The following is a 19,102-nucleotide window of genomic DNA, read 5'->3' on the forward strand; positions in this document are numbered from 1 at the left end:
ACAAAACAGAAAAACTAACAAACTACCAAATCACAGAACAAATACTCCTTTGCATGTCAATCCATAACACATTCGAAATGTCCAGGAGTGAGTTCAACGTCAGAAAGTGAGGCAGAGACAACCAAGATCCCGAAGGTTTGGGGCAAGACTGTTTTTTTTAATTAGTAAATTGGGTCAGTTGTCATTTATTCTGACCAGGATAGTGGCCTGTTCTAAAAAGAAAGTGTAAGAGTCATGTTATACATATTCAAATAAATGAAGGGAAACACAGGAATATTTTCTCAAGGATGCTTGTGTGTTATCTACCTGCAGCTCATGTTGTTGATGACCTCACACACAGCAGATTAAACAACACATTTTAGAAACAGGTCCATTGACATGCTCGGTATGGGAGGTTTTGTAACTCGACACACTCTACCTAAAAGAAAGATGGAGAGGAGGGGGAAAAAAAACAGAGATGCAGCAATTGTTCAAATAAAAGTTTATTGATGGATCAATACTGTGGAAATGTGGGGTCTATTTTCTTTGACCAGGACGCGAGGCCTCCGCGGATGTCCTTCAGTGTGATACTGTCCACTTCAGATCCACTCATCTCCTCCAGCAGCTGCACCGCTTTCTGAGAGTCGTTACCCAGCTTACAGATCACATACACTGGGGGAGATAACACACAGAGCTGTCACAGTATGGTCACAATGATGGGACTAAATTATAAGGAGAATTCGCTTTAGAGTCAACTTGCAAACTGGAAGAGGACAGAGAACATACACCATGGCTGATTGGCATCTTTAACACCAATTCAGCATATTGAGATCAGATACATATGCCATGTATGTAGAAACGTCTCCAAACTGCTCACGTTAAAATCAGACTAGATTTGTTACTGTATGGTAACAGAATTAAAATCATTCCTAATAAAAATATGAATTTTGAATGACCATCTGGATTATTATTTAGATCTACACTAAATTTCACCTATTCACAGATATTAGAACTCTACACGTCTAAACTTTGACATAAAGATCTCATTATTGCTTAAAAAATGGACCAAAATGATGAAGAAAGTAAAAACGATATTCCTGGATCTGACCAATATCTGAAGAGTTCTTCCTTGACCCATTCTACACCATGGACAGAAAGCCGATGAAAATTCTGTGTTTAATTTATGAGCAGGTAAAAAGTTAAAAATAATCAAATCTGAGTTAACAAGATTTGAATTTGAATAATTCACAATCAAGACTGAAGTATTAAAGATAAAACTCCGCAAAACCTAAATTTAGCTCATTGATACAGAAAGCTCCGCACAGTGAATCCAGAGCACCACCACCAAAATAACGTTTTGAGTATTCATTTCTCTGAAGCAGGCCAGCTGCTCAGGTTGACCGCTTGTTTTGGAAAAGAGGTCACCTAGCAACCTCCTTACAACCTTCTACTGGGTGTCCAACGTGAGCCTCTGGCCCACAGACACAGGGGACAGTGAGAAGGACACGGACGTCTCTACGCGTCTGCTCATCTCAAACAGCGTGTACGGAGCCCGAATGGCAATTTGTCACGTTACCTGGAGGCCGGCGGTCACCTGCCGTCTGCTGCTTCAACTGGCCGATTCGCTCCTGGAATAACTGCATATGTCCACTCTCTCTCTCCTCTAGACGGGCGAGTGGGATGTCTGACAGGAATATGAAGGGAAATAATCAAACAGGAAAAAAAAGTGATAAAACATTAGAGCCTGACCAATATAACTGTTTGACCATATTAACCTCTCAGAGTCGGGTCAGTGACATTGAGCATCAGTCAGAATTTTGCTAATTTGCACCGATTTCTTCATTTCAAAGTTTTAGAGCATCACTGACCTCTGGGGACGCTAACTTTAAAATAGCCAATTGCAAATCCAGCTTGAGTGAAGAAATTTAACCGCCACCAAACTAATGGTTGTAACTATAAATCAGCGCAAAAATGACAATGACCAACAAAAATCACACGCTCCTCTGAACTGACGTGTTACAAAAGGAAGCATTCGCCTTTTGGAACGTGTAGAGGGCAAACCAAGACAACCTAGTGGTGCTTCATGGGAAATAAGGAGCATTTATGTTAACAGTTTGTTTTCTTAATTAAAGCTCTAGATATTGGTTTTGTATTAATGTTTTTTTTTTATCTATAGTCAATTATAATAAATAATAAAGTTTATGGTTAACTTTGAAACATCAAACCGCAGTTACTTTGCTTTGTCATAAAGGTTTGAGAATCTTGAAAATCTAATATATATATATATATATATATATATATATATTACTTTTTTTACTCCTTAATATAAGTATCAGTCAGGCTCAGATAAAGATGAAGTCAAAGTACAGAATTATGACACAGTGAGAGAGTTTCCTGTGGCTTCATCATCAAAAGGATACTGAGAGAGAAGGGCAAGTGGCAAATGTCCACCTCCACAAGAGGGCGCACGTCCAACAAAAGATGGGGCTCAGCGTTGTCCAATATCGATTTATAATCCTGGAATTATATCAAAACAGCACAACTTAGAGAGAGAGGGAAGAGGTGTGGCTATATTTTTGGGATAAAGACATTGATTAGTATCCACAGTTAAACGGGGAAACCTAAATGACTTGCAGCTAAATGTTGGATTTGTGGAGTAATACAAGCGTTTTTAACTGCTTCTCCTTAAATCACAGGAAACAACACGGTTTCTGACTGGAGCCCCTTTGCCCAATCTCGATTACAGCCCAATCAATCATGATCCCCATCGCTGTGTTTAATGACTCAGCGGCTTTGAAAGTGCAGATTCTGCAGAAATATAAACAGATGCAATCCCATCGCCGCTGCTCCTGCTGCCAAATGGAACATGTTTTTCTTTCCCATAGAAAATCTACAGGCACATTTTAAGTCATTTCCCATTTGGGGCTGGGTCAGCGCTGAGATCTAATCAGTTTATGAATGCAAATGAAAACGGAGAAAATTGTGAGTAATCATACAATAAACAGCACTAAATAGAGGAAGTCACGCAATGGCTGACTGCTGCGTTGGATATACTCCCTACCTGTACAGTGATCCTCTGATTCCCGGAGAGGAGGTTGAGTTTGCGGCACTGAAACACAGGGGAAATGAGAAAATAAGAGAATTTTCTGATGATTAAGGGGAAATTACATGTGCCGTGTCATGTTCAGTCACATCTGTTTCATCTCTCGTGACCAACCTTATCTGTGGCGGCCGACCCACAGAAGCTCTCATAGTCCACAAGCTTGGTCACACTGGGCTTCTCTCCACACACTGCGCAGCCAGCCTGCTTGGGCCGCAGCTTGATGGACCTGAATCTGGCGTCTTGAGCGTCAAACATCAGCAAATTCTGGCCGCAGGAAGCTGGAGCGCCCAGTCAAAGATAAAGCCACTTTGTTCAGAGGATCGCCGCGCGGCTTGATTCATAGAATCAGCAGGCGTGTGTCCCAGTCGTGTATGAACACCGTAGCAACACGTTGTATGAAAAACAACACTGTACTGTTCCCCCGGGCTGACGCATCAGAGCCAGGTGTTGGCGCGAGTATCACAATGCAGATCAGAAGGGCCCGACAGAGTGAGTCTATTCTCTGACGTGAGTCTCCAGATAAGCATGTGAGCGCTGAAACCACAGAGGCTTCAGGAGACAATGGCCCATGAGTAGTGAGCGGACTCCACAGGAGGGAAACTAAAATATTCCTGTTTTTGTTTTGTTTCATCAGAGCGGCACAAATCAGCACTTCTCATCACTGACTTTGATTACAATGAAATCCCTTCTGGCCGTTGATGAGTGCTGATTCATCGCAACGCCTGAACAAATTGGTCAGGGGTGGTTCTGCATGCAACGTGGGAGTGAGTGATGGAAAATCAAAGGATACAGCCGAGTCCAGAGGCGATCTTCATGACTTCTAAGGCCTGCAAGCAGCCCATTGTCCCTGGAACTTCAAGAAAAGTGGAAAACGATTACTATGAACTACAAAGACTGTGCTTTTTGTGAAGTGAATGTCTTCAGGACAAGTAAGGCCCGGGCCACACTGGGTGCACGTGCAGAGTGTTCCGGCTGTGTAGTTGATCTGCTGCTTTGCCTCCTGTATTTCTGTGAATATAAGTACTCAACAGAATGCCAGGACTCATGTCTACAGCCATGCTTCTCCTAGTCCTGCAGTATAAATACAAATTTGAGGTGAACTGATTCAGTCAACAGAAACACTAAAGCCCTTTTACTTTGTAACAGGTACAGCAAGTGTTGCAACTATTTGTGTCACATTAGACAGACAGACATGGACACTGTGGCGTAAGATCACTGGGTATTTTGTGAACCGCTTGGTGTTAAAACAGGCGAGACCCCGACTCTCCTGAAGGGCAGCACGGCTCACAGGCAGCTGAGGCGCCTGAGGCAGTGTAAACGCTCCAACCTGATAACATGGGCGCCAATAACAAGCCAGATGTTCCGTGACGCACGTGCACCACTCACGCATCCAGCGCGACCTGGGCGTAAAAAACACTCACCCACTCCTAGCACCCCTCCGTCGGAACAGTTGGTTACCGTCTCTGGGGGAGGGGGCACTGGGTACAGACATCTGTAGCAGGGGCCTCCACGGTAATTATATACTGTCAACTAGAGAGACACAGAAATTAATTTACAGATCAGAGAGCGGGGCCACTGCGAAGGCTTCCGGCCTCACCTGTCCCTCCATCCTCAGGGCGCCTGCTGACACCAGAGGTTTCCCACTGAGGACACAGGCGTCATTCACCAGATAGCGAGTGGGGACATTGTCTGAGCAATCGGCCACGATGTCATACATGACGTCAGCAAAGTCAAGGTGTCACCAGAGTTTGAAAATATACGAGATCAGTTAGTAGGTTTCTGCAAAATTCTGAAAGGAAACAATAAGCTTGAAATGGACGTAGCGGGCGGCAGCTGTAGGAAATATTCATGACAAAGAATTAGCCAGCAGCAGATCTGCGGAACAGATGTAGGTGGAGGACTGTGAGGCGGCAGGATACTGTTGGATGAGTTGCAAGGCGTTCTCCGACGAAAGCTGCAGGTGGTAGGGAACACACTCGACAGTGGAGTTCAACCTGCAGACAATACGTCAGATTCACAGAAGCCGGTTATGATCGTCTATAATTGTCTGATTCAAACCAAACAGAGCAGCATTACATAAGTACTATTGACCTTTAAAAACAAAGCCCATGTCAGGGCGGTGCTGGTGTTTCAGTTAAAGCAAGAACAGCTCAAAAACAACAACATGTGAGCTTTGAATGGGACATGGGATCGGAGTCACATGACGGCCGCCTCCCTCCCCAACCCAACCCCCCTGTTAATCTGTGCTGTCCATCTCTCAGCCGTCAAAGAGGTGATGGAGCTAATAAATGCTCATGCACTGTGCACACAGCTTAACTTATCAATGAACAATGAACAATAAAAGAAGGAATACTTTGTAGTGTTAGTGTAATGCAGCATAAAAACACTGTCCTTCTCTTTGCAAGTCAGTGAAATGACGCCCTCTTGTGGCCGTGTGTCGTCACTGTGTGTGTGCTAACCACAGTAGGCCGACTGTGAGGGAGAAAAGCTGCCTCTGAAATAACATGTTTACACAATATTTGCAGACTGGGGAGGAATACACAACCAAATATAATCTGTGGTGAGACTGGAGTGCGCCAGCATACATTACACAGCAACCCAAGGACACATAAATACACCAATTATCCTTGTTACTGAGCATTTATTTATATTTAATTTACTAATAAATACTTTCAGGTCAAATTTGGCACAAGTGCGCAGGAATACATTATCTCAAACACTTTAAATCTAGGAGAGGATTGGTAAGATTGACCTCTATGTACTGTATACTGTACGACACTATGTGTAATTCTAGGTAGGATCAGTTTTTTTTTAAGTATGCACGGGTACCAGTCAGTACCTTCTCACTGCATTGGCAGCGGACAGAGCCTTGGCCTGGCCCTGGTTCTCCTCCCCGTGCAGCACCTGTCTGTGCAGGTTACTGAGCTCCACCTGGTCGTAGTCCAGCAGACCCAGACGCCCTGCAGAGACACAGAGGAACAGGTCAGACAGAAAAGCTTCAGAATAAATGACAAAGTGACAAGATGATGCTTGTGAATCGTGACAATTAAAGTCAAATTGAACAGGATGTGTTTGGCAGACTCCACTGGTACTTTCTATCTATAGCACTCGGTCTTTGCCTTTTCTCAGAATTTCTCTCAGTGATTCTGTCCCTAACCAGCAGTTGTAGAGAAAGTACTCAAACATTTTACTCAAGTAAAAGTACAAATAACAAAAAAATGTGCATGAAAAGTACCACATTAACTTTTCTACTTGAGTAAAAGTAAGTAAGTACTTGTGTTCAAATATGCTTTAAGTTTTACAAGTAAAAGTAATTGCCCAGAGTAGCTTGTTTCCTAATGCAACACTCAATTACACCATTAGCTATCTCTACCACATATTCTGTTTAGTACAAGAATAACACAGATGTCATATTAATAAAGAACGCTGCAGATGTTGATACTGAAAATACTTTATGTTTCTTCACCAGTGATGCTGCTGCTGCTCTCATTGAAGATCAGTGGATCCCTTCCCCTTTATTTAGTGATTACTTTTAAACTTTGTGAACATGTAACAAAATGTATTATACAATTCTGTGGATTAGAAAGTACAGATATTTGCTGATATCTGTAGAGGATTCAGAGTGAAAAGTACCCACAAATAAAACTACTTTTATAAAGCACAGGAAAAATGTTCTTAAGGAAAGTGAGGAAGTAAATGTATTTGTTACATCCAACCACTGTTAACCAGCATGCTGTTATTAACATGCCTGTAAACAAACTCCAACAGTTATCCTCAGTTAGATAAACAATGGTGTTGTTCAACGGCCAAAGAAAACTTAAATAAATATGTCATAAATTGAATATACTCTTTTCTCTGTAGTACGTTTTCACTGTACACCAGATTGTATTCATTATACAGCACTAAAATGAGTACTGGGATACACATCTTACAAACCTCTCCCCTCCCTATTTAATTTAAAAGCCCCTGGAACCATTTTACTAATTTTAGATTCTGCTGATTCAAGACGAAACACTTGACATGTCAAGATTTCATAACACTAAATTTATACATTTAGTATCTGATGAAAATTACAGAAGGGATAATGATTGAATCAGCTTGGATGGGTTTCACAAGTAGACCACCTACCGATGCCTGCTGCTGCTAGGTACTGCGCCAGGGGGCAGCCGAGTCCTCCACAGCCAACAACCAGCACTGACGTCTTGGATAAGTTCAGCTGACCTGTGGACAGTCCAGACGTTCTCTGTTGTGATGAGTCACACCATAAAATAGAACTGACTTGACAGAGTGCTTACTCGGCTGTATCCTAGAATGACACTGCATGTGGTCTTCCATACCTTGTACACCCAGCTCAGGCAGCAGGAGCTGTCTGCTGTACCGCATGATGTCCTCGTTGCTCAGGGCCGGCTTGGCTTTCAGTGGGGTGAGGGGCGTCACTTTGTCATGGAGCTCCAGTGCTGGAGTGTGACTCTGAATTACAACACAAGACGATTATTAGATCAAATAAAAGGACACTAGTTTGTTCAGGAGCTTTGGTCCATTTGGCATCAATCTACAGTACCTCTATAACATCACAATCTTTGATTATGTCACTCTTTAGCTCTACAGGCAATACAGCTAACGGAGTGCTGCTACATCATAAGGGATTTGATGTCCTTACAAACTTCAAGATTTGATCTGGTAACTGCCTCTGATTAATTCTGAAATATCCAGTTTGGACTTGGGAGTCTATTTTCTGTCATTTATGATGATAAAGTATATTTTTATTTGGTAGATTAAAAACATGTTTATTTATTATTTTATCACATTAGTATAAGATTGCATTAGCAAGTATTTATGTATCTTATTTTTGACATCTTTGTCAGCTGAGGTGGTTCGGGCATCTGGTAAGGATGCCCACTGGGCGCCTTCCTTGGGAGGTGTTTCAGGCACGTCCAGTGGGGAGGAGACCTCGGGGAAGACCCAGGACTAGGTGGAGAGATTATATCTCAACACTGGCCTGGGAACGCCTCGGGATCCCCCCGTCAGAGTTGGTCAATGTGGCCCGGGAAAGGGAAGTCTGGGGCCCCCTGCTTGAGCTGCTCCCCCCGCGACCCGACCCCGGATAAGCGGATGAAAATGAGATGAGGAGAGAGATTTTTGACATGATGTTACATGGGTGTTCTGTGATCACTCTCTCCTTTTAAAGAACTGGGCTCATTGTCCTCAGACGTCATTCATTATAACATGTGATGTCTTATTCCAAACACTTTAAAGGTTCAGTGCGGAGAATTAAGTGACATCTAGTGGGGAAGTTTGCATATTGCAGCTGAATACCCTTCCCCTCAACCTTCTTTTCAAAACATCCCCTGTTCCCAGAGGTGATAATGATCTGTTTTGTTGACATGGTTGACCATGTGCATATCCATCATTACTGGGGTCTTAGTTGAAGATGGGGTTCTAAAGGAGATCAATAAATTAAGTTTCCTCTTCACACACATGAGGGGGGAGGATATCACAGCATCACCAGCACTGATCTCACTGAACTGCCACCTGTATCAGCATGTCAACAGGAAATGCATATGACAACTAGCTAGGTGGAGTATCTGTGTTCTACTACACATAGGAGAACCTGGGTGAAACGGGCTGTTTTGCTAACCTTATGTAGCATGTAGCTCTATTCAAATGATAAAATTAAGCTACTGCCCTATTGCTTTATGACACTTTTTAAACATTGAAAGACTTTAATTTAACAAGTGTATAAATATTGGTCATTTTCATTAAACTTCCATACCTTCTCCAGCTGAGCCAGCTTCTTCCTCAGAGCATCCAGGTCTCTCTCCTGCTCCCTGAGCTGAGCTTTCAAACTGCGCAGCTCCTCGCACATCCTCGCTGCTGCTGCTCAACACGAGCACGACACTTCTGTTAGGAAACGATCAACAGCGTGTCACCAGGACAGACTTTGTATCTGCGAACAGAGTGTGGAGCAGACCAGGCAACGTACTTCCGGGTTATGCCACGTGAAATGAGACCACGTGGTAGATGACGTCGATGCGCTGTGAATGGGCTCAATAGGAAAATGTATTTAACAGGAAAAAGAAAAGAAATTTGATAAAATGAATTATTTCCATAAATCGAACTTAATGCCTTCCTCTTTTGTTAAATTATTGTAGATCATTTTTTATAATTAACTGTGTCCTTTACGTTTTCTATCATCATCTCGATTGTGGTTTGTCGTTTCATTATATTTACCTCACAATTGATGTTGACATCTTTTTAATTTGCTTAAAAATAACGTAATGTTGAATCAAGATTTTGTGAAATACAGAAAAGAAAAGAAAATAGACAAAAAAAATGAAATAAGTATTTCCAGTATAAGAACCCTCACAATTATATATGGCAGATATTATTTAATTTTTGACCTAATAAGTCCATTATTATATTACATTACATTTCATTTAGCTGACGCTTTTATCCAAAGCGACTTAAAATAAGTGCATTCAAACCCGAGGGTACATACCAAGGACGACAAGAATCAAGAAAGTACAATTTCTTCAAAATAAAGCAAAACTACAAAGTCCTATAATTAAGTGCCATTTAAGTGCTACTAAAGTGTTAGTTTCAAAAGTTGTTATTTATTTATTTTTTTTTTTTATTTCTTTTTATTCAAGGTAAAGGCGGAAGAGGTATGTTTTTAGTTTTCGGCGGAAGATGTGTAAACTTTCTGATGTCTGGATGTCAATGGGGAGCTCATTCCACCATTTAGGAGCCAGGACGGCAAACAGTCGTGTTTTTGATGAGTGTTTAGCTCGCAGTGAGGGAGCAGCGAGCCGATTAGCCGAAGCAGAGCGGAGTGAACGGGGTGGGGTGTAACGTTTGACCATGTCCTGGATGTAGACTGGACCGGATCCGTTCACAGCATGGTACGCAAGTACTAGTGTTTTGAACCGGATGCGAGCAGCCACTGGAAACCAGTGAAGGGAGCGGAGGAGAGGAGTAGTGTGAGTGAATTTCGGTTGGTTAAAAAACAGTCGAGCTGCTGCATTCTGGATGAGCTGCAAAGGTCGGATGGCAGTAGCAGGTAGACCTGCCAGGAGGGAGTTACAGTAATCTAGACGTGAGATGACCAGAGCCTGGACCAGAACCTGCACCGCCTTCTGAGTGAGAAATAAGACGAAAATACTTAAGTTATGAATTAGTTGTTTTATTATGTCTATATATAGAAAATATTTGATCAAATAAGGGATTTATGATTTAGTAATGGGGTATTTGATTATTTATTTAATTATTGTATCTTATTTCAGTATTATTAGTCCGTAATTGTATGAAACATAAATTATCAAAAGTAATATATTATTGGGTAATAAGTTTTACTGCCTGGTTAACTAGTTAGTTAGTTAGTTAGTTTGTTAGTTTGTTAGTTTGTTAATACATTATGAGACAAGTATATGCATTCTTTTGTCAAATTTTATTTTTTGTCCTATTTAAAATGTTGTCCAATAATCAGAGGACACGATAGGTCTCATTGGATTATGTCCTTTGACCTACACTGTTGGTTTGGTGGTGAAAACGACCAATTATCTTATTTTGTATCACTATGTCAATATTGCCCCCCACACACACACACACATACACACACACACACAAATACACACACGCACACACACCCACACACAGAGCAGTATGGTGACGCTGTGGTGTAAAGAGCCTCAGGTCCTCCCTCTTGCTCTTCACATGACTGCAACAATCCTGTGAGCTCTCACACAGGAGGGAGAGGAATGTGCAGAGGAGCCACAGCAGCGATGGCCGAGCGGAGCCAGGGTGCCTCCACAATGCACATATTCTACACTGTGTTCATCTGCTTCACATTCATCCACTGCGCCACTGCAATCCCCTGGACACAGGAAAAGGTAAGACTTACTCTCAACGCTTGACCAGGTTCAGTCACATTTGTACATTCAGTCAATCAGATAAGTGTCTGAAAAAGTGGAGCCATTTTTTTTTTAACTTGCCACAGTCAGTGTTTTTTACGAGGCTCATGTGATTGGTTGCTTGATTAACTCCCAATTATTCATTTGAATCGTCATTTGATAAAGATATTACAGTTTGCATCATACTATATCATGTGTGTGTACTCAATTTATTTAGCAATAGTATTGGGGAAATGCAATGAATTTCAGTGGATATTTTGCCACTGCCTGTGCACGTTTCCGTTTGAATGAAATATCCCCAGTGCTTACTGTTATTTATTATAAAATAGGCAATAACATGTTTGAATCCATCTTTTACATTAATCCAACATGAATATTCATGATATCCCAGCAGTCGTGTGCTCAGATTCTTGGCACTGCTTGTGTAATCCCCCTGAGATGCACCTGGGGTACATGCCTGGCCACTCCTGTTCCCTCATCTGTGTTTTCCTCCTCTTCTCTTTGCCTGGTTGCTATGGCAGCACCGTCCTCATCATTGATCCTCCAATTGCAGGTCTGAGGTATTTATAGACCTCTAAGTGGACCCCCCAATTTAACCCTCTCTGAGCTCAGTGAGCCCCACCAGCTCTTTGGATCACATGACCACATAATTATACCTCGGGCACTATGCTTGTGCCACTGTTTGATTACAGGACTCAGAGTCAGCAAGTAGTGTGGTCCATGTTTTGCAAGTGAGTGTTTATTCTGTTGTAAATGGACAGACTGAGGGAATGTGCCCCGAAAGGATAGTCACGCCAAACTGTAGGAGGAAGAACAAACGTGTAGTACTGTTATGTCCCTTTAAAAGAAGCTTATTTAGCTGACATACGTCTCTTGAGCAGGGCTACAATGTGATGTCAGTTAATCAGTCACTTCATCAGTTCATTGTTGAAGTTATTCAGTAAGTGCCAAACGTTTAATATTCCCGTCCGATCCTATGTGATAACTCTCACTGTAAATTGAATTTCATTGTGTTTTGGACTTAATGACAATCCCTGGGTGTTCTGGAAATATGCTCGCTATATTTTCACTGTTTTTTGAAATGGTAAAGACTAAATGATTAATTGAACTCGCCAATAAGGGAAAATGTCGCAAAACCCTCAATGTTGAAGAAAGTTGAAAAAAATGTAATCCACCACCTGATCCAGATCCATACCAAAATGTGACTGGTTCTTCCTGTGACCCATTTCACATCCATCCACCAAGCTTCGTGGATATCAGTTTGGATATTTTTGTGTAATCTTGCTTAAAAGCAGATAAACAAATAAACAAACCCATAACCAAACAGACAGGGCTTGTTATCTGGATTGGATAATTTCACTATATGTTTGTCACTTCCACCATTACTACCCAGAATTTCTGTTATCTGCGAGGCTGGAATTGTACACACACACACACACACACACACACACACATACACAAACACACGCATGCATTGACAGTGCTCTGACATTCACAATCAGCTCTGCCCCCCCCCCCCTCCTCCATGTCAGTTCAGGTTGTTACCCGGACAACCGTGGTGCTTAGCAGCTGAACTTTGAGACCAAATGAAAACAGAACCATGGGATCGAAGGATCGATATGTTTCTCTTAAACCTCTGACCACAATCATGAGCACACCGGACTGACACTCAGCTTGGAACATGAATCTGAGCCCATATTGTGTTGCTTAAGATGCACAAATACATTGATTTGCAAGGGGCTGTGTCTTCGAGAAAAAGAGCCCCTCACTCTTCTGTGGATCCCTGATTCAGTAAAGCAGCCATTGTGCGTATATGAAGCCCCTCAATCAGCGACAGTTCACACAACTTTAATTGGCTGTTCAGTCTCTCGCTGAGGAGATGTTAGAGTGAATTCTAATTGTTTATTTAAATTTTTTTTACATGAAAATACCATCTGGTTTCTCTACACGTTGTTATAGCTGATATTAAAGTAGCTCACTGTTAGTAATTCAGTTTTTAAATGGATATTTTCCTGAGATGTCATTATCAAATCCTAAATACTGAAATAAACCTCCCCGTTTGTAGTTTCCAGTAATAAACGGGTGTTTTGACTGATGTGAGTCACTGACAGTGGTTATTCACTCTATGTGTCATCCACATTGTTGCTCCATTTAAATCCATAACAGGAAGATTTCCACTGCCCTTAGTAACAGGTTGTTGAACCGGAACGCTGATGGAAAATATTTGTAAACATGATAATGTTTGTATATAACATTCTAACAGTGATTAACATGATCACACACCACAATGAGACCTTAGAATAGTTCCTCTATGTGCACCTGTATTTCCTCTTTAAATAACAATTGAAACCATGTCGTCTCATCTTGTTTTTCTTTCTTCCGGTCCCGTTCAGCTCCATCACCGAGCAGTGACACTGACGCAGGATGAGATTCTCACGGCGGTGTCTCACACAGATCTGGAGCAGATGTGGCAGAGGGATCTGAGGCCGCTGTTGGTCACCAGGTACCCGGGCTCTTCGGGCAGCCAAGCTGTGCAGGAGGTGGGATCATCGTTTGATGGAATTAGACCACAACCCTATGCAGTTTGTTGTGAAAGATATTTGATAGTAATTGGCAAGAAAAATGTCTTAGTCTGGGGAGAACGCCACATTTACATCTACCAACATCACGGCAACTAAAGACATCGGATATCAGCTGATATCCTACTGTTTTTTTAAACACATTTGATGTCTTATTGTTTTGTCAATAATCACAAAATGCTGTTTCATTACAAAACGTGACAGATCTTAATACAATTATTCCTTTTCACAGGTTATCTGCAACGGACATACACCCGTTAGTTTCTCATGGGGTGATAAGTGGTGGAGCACTCTTTGCTAACTAGTAATACGTCCATGTGTGTGTGTTCATCTTCCTTCCAGCATATCAAAACCACCCTTGGTTCGATGGGCGCCGGCTGGGAGGTCACAGAGGACAAGTTTAGGTCACAAACCCCCTACGGCCCTCTGCCCTTCACCAACCTGGTCGCCACCCTCAACCCGTCAGCCCAGCGCCGCCTGGTTCTGGCCTGTCACTATGACTCCAAGTACTACCCGCCACAGTGGCACGGGAGGGAGTTCCAGGGCGCCACCGACTCTGCCGTTCCCTGTGCCATGATGCTGGAGGTGGCGCGAGCCCTGGATGAAGAGCTGAAGACTCAGAAGGTGTAGTGGGCTAACAATTGACTTGCATGTATAATAAGTCAAACATCTTCTTCATAATGCATCCAGAGTGCATTAGATATCGTGATGTCGTAATAACTTGAATTGTACTCATGAATCACTGGAAAGTCCTACACACAGAGTCAACACCAGTAAGCTCTTGAATAACAAGGCCAAACATGGCAGACGTTATCAGAACTGGGTGGACATCCCTTTTCATCACGTAAACATTGGAAACAGCTTTCACTTCAAGCCGAGGTGTAAGAAGAAGAATGCTTCCTTAGAAGACATTTTATCAGTGTTGCAATGAAAACAAAGTTGAGCTTCGTAGATAAGACTGTTGTTATTGAGGTGTTATTCTACATTTTTCTGCCAGTCAACAAGTGTCGATGACAATCACGCGAACGATGTCTCTCTTTAAAAATAGGTCACAAATATAAAGCTTCATTTGGACAAAGGGCTGAGTCATTTACTTAACAACCTGGGAATTGTAGTTTGTAGCAAATGGTACTCAATCAAGAATACGTATAGCAAATTTATTGGGACCTATTTGCATTTGGCACATCAGTTAGTATTTATAACTGCAGGATAGTAATAATAATAATGATAATACATTTTATGATTAAAATGATAGTCCATGTCCCTATGTTGCAAATACCTCGCCCCTTGGACAAAGCTCACATGGATGTTTCGTTAGTCGGCATAATAAAAAAAAAAAGGCAATGGAGGATTAAGCCATCGTTTAACACGGTTGGGCTATAATGACAATACCTGTTAGTAGGATCGCTTTTCTGTTTAGGTTTTGACAAATCTCGTGGAAAGACCAGTATTGACAAATACGACATTTATTGATGATTTTAATTTCTTTACGGCAACAAAAATGTAATAAATATTGCAGTTATTTGTGGGGCTATGGTGATTTCATCTCACCAGCCTTTTCCTGTAAGCATTTCCAATGAGTCATTCAATAAGAGATTACAGATTTTACTAAACAGTCTGCATGTTGATTTGTGTACAAATTTGATTATTTAAACAAACCTCTGTAAATATCCACACTCGATCTCATTTTCACTTGGAACACAACCCACATTGAAATTATTTTTTCTTTCTTATAGTCGTAAACATTTATTTGCCACCAGCAATATTTAGTAGTTGCATGTACAAGAGATGCAGAGGGGAAACACTTAGCATTCATACGTTTCCCATGTGACAGTTGAAAGTCTCGTCTATAGGGCGGAGAGTGACAGACTCTGTGACGTGGAGATCAGCCAAGGGACACGTTCCTCGGCCTCGGCCTGTCTGTCACAAAGCTCACTGAGGGAATAAGAATCCCTCTGAATACAAACACATCGGAGGAGGAGGACATGGAATCAGTCGCAGCTGATTCCCCACATAGGAGACGTGGTTAAAATGACATTACAGAGGCATATGTGGAACAAATCTTAAGAGATGAAATCAAAACTATATATTTTTTTTTTTAACCCTGCTGCTGTTTTTTTCGTCGCTGTCATTTAAATGGCCACTAGAGGGCAGCAACTGAATGAAGTAAAAACTGAACTGGTACATTTGCAAAGCAAGGTTGGGGAGGGATGTAGGGTTATAACCACAACCCCATAATCTCAATACCATGAAGAATGAAAAATATGAAAAAGCATCTTGATTCAATTTTTGTTGTTCGTTATTTTTCGAGGGGTTGTGGTTCCACAGAATTGTAGTGGATACTTGCACGTTTTTTCACCACTGCATTTCAATCTGTAGGAACTGGCTAAGTTTTAGCGAAACTAAAGCTGAATGGGCAGTGACCATAAGCACCCCACCCCACCCAAACCCCGAATGTTCCACCCAAAGTTACGCCCTTGAAAAAACAGACTTAAATCACATGTAGTTTTTCCTGTAAGTTTGTTTAAACTTTAATTCTTATAGAAGGATATTGTCTACCTTAACCTTGTGCAAATAACAAACTTTTTTGGGGCATTGCTGTACAACTTTTTTCTTTTCTACCTCCCACTGTAGAGCTCCAGCCCCGACCTGACCCTGCAGCTGATCTTCTTCGACGGAGAGGAGGCCCTCTTCCACTGGACGCCCACGGACTCCCTCTACGGCTCCCGCCACCTCGCCCAGAAGATGGAGAGCACGCCACACCCGGCCGGGGCCACACACACCAACCAGCTACACGGCATAGTACATATCACTTCTACTCATCCTTCTCTTAATGACAACATCATCCCTTTGCTCACCCTCATCAATTTCAGGAAAAACTGCTTATGCCTGATCTTGACACACTCAGAGACACACACACAATAAAGTCTAAAACAGGTGTGTGTTTTCAGGAATCTCATAAGCTCACAAAGACACATATTTTATAATTTGGGAGTCTTGGGTGTCCTGCTATCAAAGATAATTTATTATCTTTCATTGGTATGTACAGTATTTCTGTATCCTGGCTCTACCCAGATACTGCTACTGTTTATCACAACATGGAGAAAATCCTGTGTGGACACACAGAGATAAAATCTGACCGTGTGGACAGTAGATTTATCATCAGGATGTCAGAAAAGGTTTCTCACCAGCATGGTTCACAATCCTCCCCCCTCGACTCTCCTCCTCCAGGATCTGCTCATGCTGTTGGACCTGATCGGAGCTCCCAGCCCTCACTTTGGAAACCAGTTCCCCAGCACTACGCCCTGGCTCACCAGACTGCAGAACATTGGTGAATGATCTCACATTCTTCTATTGCTGCCTGGCACGTTGAAGATGTGCCAGGCAGCCGCCACAAATCAGCCATGAGTCATTGTACTGTAATTACTAGTTATGAATTACCAGTCCCATTAAAGCCATTCGTCAGTGTGCGGAGGCCAATGTGCCAATCTGCTGACAGTTCAAAGTGTTGGAATTAGCCTGTAACTTTCCCTTCCTCTCTGACTACACCAGAGACATTACATTTATTTTTTTATTTTAAATTCAGTAACGGAGCATTAAAGGGCCTGATAGCTTCTTTCTAGATTCAAATCGTTGCCATAATAAGAATCTTTTTTTTTTTGTTTATTTAAACTTAAACTTATTTTAACATTGGTTGGAAGCAGATAGTGTCACACATTGAACATGTCGGACAATACAAGCCTTTTATATCATACGGTATGAGGATTCTTGTGAGCATTTTATATATTGAACAATGCAGAATAGATTTATATCTTCACTTTTTAAACTTCAAGTTCTATGTTTGGTTTGGTATTTTTGTTTTATTTTTCATCTTAAGTATTTAGTTTATGGTTCAATGGTAAAATATCAAGACTCAATTGCATTTCTTTTTCACACGCGTTTAAAAACAACATCTTAGGGATCTTTGCCATTTTTCTTTTCCAAATATAGAAATATATCAGCTGATATATCAGATCAGTATTTGGTCTTGAACCAAAAGTGTGCCTTCTTTTGTGTGGTCGTGGGATATGTTTCCAAACTGCTCAAACCAAAACATTAGTGTTTTTTTTTCATGAAACTAAACGTACAGATACACATTATCACTCTTTGCCTCCTGTATCCTCAGAAAAGCGTCTCCACTCCATGAACCAGCTGGCGGATCATCCCAACAGCGTGCAGTATTTCTGGCCTGATCAACCAGTCGGCCACATACAGGACGACCATATACCATTCCTGAACAGAGGTACACACACTCATTAACACAGTCATTTAAACATGGTCTCATTTGACGTGTGTCAAATCTTTTGGGTTCTCATCCTGTGCTCCTCTTTCAGGCGTACGTGTCCTCCACCTCATCCCCTCACCGTTCCCGACCGTGTGGCACACGTTCGACGACAACGAACAGAACCTGGATCGCTCCGCCATTCAGAACCTCAACAAGATCATGCAGGTCTTTGTCCTGGAGTACCTCGGCGCCAGACCAGCTGTCCCTTCCATCACATCCATCACTTCAGCACCATCAGTACCTTCTAATCCACAGAATGCTCCATAAAATCATGACGTTTCTTTCGATGTTTGAATGCAGAAAAGATCCTCAGCTCGTATTTTATAGACATAGCATTAGCGGCTCTTTAAATACCAGTGTGCGGCCGCCAACTGCATTCTCTAACACAGAGAATATGTTTGTATGAGAACTCCTGTATGATATCAAAATCCATTTTAATGCTGATATTTTCTTAGTATATATATATATATATATATATATACATATATAAGCAGTCTTCTTCTTTTTCTCAATGGTTTCTTTGAGATTTCACAGCTTTAGTCCCCAGCAGTGAGATGAGCACACAGGACCTTCTGTGTTTACCACACTGCTCTCTTTATATCACCCTTAAACCCCTCATTTACCCTGTGAGCAGGCGTCTCAGTGCCAATGCTGAGGCCGAGGATCAGGCATGAGGACAAGAAGTTAAAAATAAATGATAAATGTTGTCCTGACTTTTCCAATTTCTGAGGGAAACAATTTGAAAATATGAAATTATTGCCTGGCAAGTCCAAAGTTGCTCATGTGTGCTCTCCCAGAATTACAATGGGAACAGACTGGGGACACTTGCAACAGGTCATTCACATGAGTTTTACATGTGACAACTACCATGTTGCAACGCACATGTGTCACAAGGTGTGCCTCAGCTCCAGGGTATGTGACATCTCTTCTCCACCCGTAAATCTGCTCAGTGTCTGGATTGTAAAGCTGTCAGTGGCAGGAAGTGGGTGTATTTGTATTATCACAACATATTAAGCACTTCATATCCTGTCATCTCCGATAGCGACGGGGATAACTTCCCGTGCTGATGTTTCTCATGCCTGCCTTTGTTTATACGTCTCTGTATTAGCAGCGATGTTAAAGTGGAAGATCCCGGAATAATATACAATGCCAAATCTGGACTTCCTGTATTTCGAGGCTGAAAATAAATGTTGATTCAGAGTACAAA

General features: G+C 41.8%; 2 protein-coding genes across 4 annotated transcripts; one reads left to right on the forward strand and one right to left on the reverse strand.

The window, feature by feature from the left end:
• Positions 1-464: 464 nt before the first annotated feature.
• On the reverse strand, positions 465-9,072 carry mocs3 (molybdenum cofactor synthesis 3). The gene is made up of 13 exons (XM_062397674.1): positions 8,856-9,072; positions 7,420-7,552; positions 7,211-7,303; positions 5,922-6,042; positions 4,998-5,076; positions 4,680-4,793; positions 4,504-4,612; positions 3,873-3,935; positions 3,197-3,360; positions 3,041-3,088; positions 2,400-2,496; positions 1,556-1,663; positions 465-651 (listed from the first exon to the last, which is right to left on the reverse strand). The coding sequence occupies exons 1-13, from the start codon at positions 8,946-8,948 to the stop codon at positions 494-496; spliced, it is 1,380 nt and encodes a 459-aa protein (XP_062253658.1). The 5' UTR covers positions 8,949-9,072; the 3' UTR covers positions 465-493.
• Positions 9,073-9,843: 771 nt separating this feature from the next.
• qpct (glutaminyl-peptide cyclotransferase) lies at positions 9,844-19,102 on the forward strand. Of its 3 annotated transcripts, none has more exons than XM_062396792.1 (8): positions 9,844-10,222; positions 10,739-10,971; positions 13,386-13,532; positions 13,914-14,195; positions 16,206-16,373; positions 16,803-16,902; positions 17,737-17,853; positions 17,945-19,102. In XM_062396792.1, the coding sequence occupies exons 2-8, from the start codon at positions 10,840-10,842 to the stop codon at positions 18,160-18,162; spliced, it is 1,164 nt and encodes a 387-aa protein (XP_062252776.1). In that variant the 5' UTR covers positions 9,844-10,222; positions 10,739-10,839; the 3' UTR covers positions 18,163-19,102. The 3 variants fall into 3 exon arrangements, with proteins under 3 accessions (XP_062252776.1, XP_062252777.1, XP_062252778.1); XM_062396793.1 differs by having other exon boundaries at positions 10,744-10,971; XM_062396794.1 differs by having other exon boundaries at positions 10,829-10,971.

The sequence above is a fragment of the Platichthys flesus genome, chromosome 10, assembly GCF_949316205.1.
Source record: "Platichthys flesus chromosome 10, fPlaFle2.1, whole genome shotgun sequence".
NCBI classification, from domain to species: domain Eukaryota; kingdom Metazoa; phylum Chordata; class Actinopteri; order Pleuronectiformes; family Pleuronectidae; genus Platichthys; species Platichthys flesus.

Bases quoted from the DNA above. Each gene is read 5' to 3' on its own strand.
- qpct (XM_062396792.1), top strand. From the start codon at position 10,840: ATGTGCAGAGGAGCCACAGCAGCGATGGCCGAGCGGAGCCAGGGTGCC. The intron at 14,196-16,205 runs GTGTAGTGGGCT...CTCCCACTGTAG, and splicing joins AAGAGCTGAAGACTCAGAAG to AGCTCCAGCCCCGACCTGAC. The intron at 17,854-17,944 runs GTACACACACTC...CTCCTCTTTCAG, and splicing joins TATACCATTCCTGAACAGAG to GCGTACGTGTCCTCCACCTC.
- mocs3 (XM_062397674.1), bottom strand. From the start codon at position 8,948: ATGTGCGAGGAGCTGCGCAGTTTGAAAGCTCAGCTCAGGGAGCAGGAG. The intron at 6,043-7,210 runs GTAGGTGGTCTA...GTGTCTCTGCAG, and splicing joins CCTAGCAGCAGCAGGCATCG to GGCGTCTGGGTCTGCTGGAC. The intron at 3,361-3,872 runs GTATCCTTTGAT...TGGGCGCTCCAG, and splicing joins GATCGCCTCTGGACTCGGCT to CTTCCTGCGGCCAGAATTTG.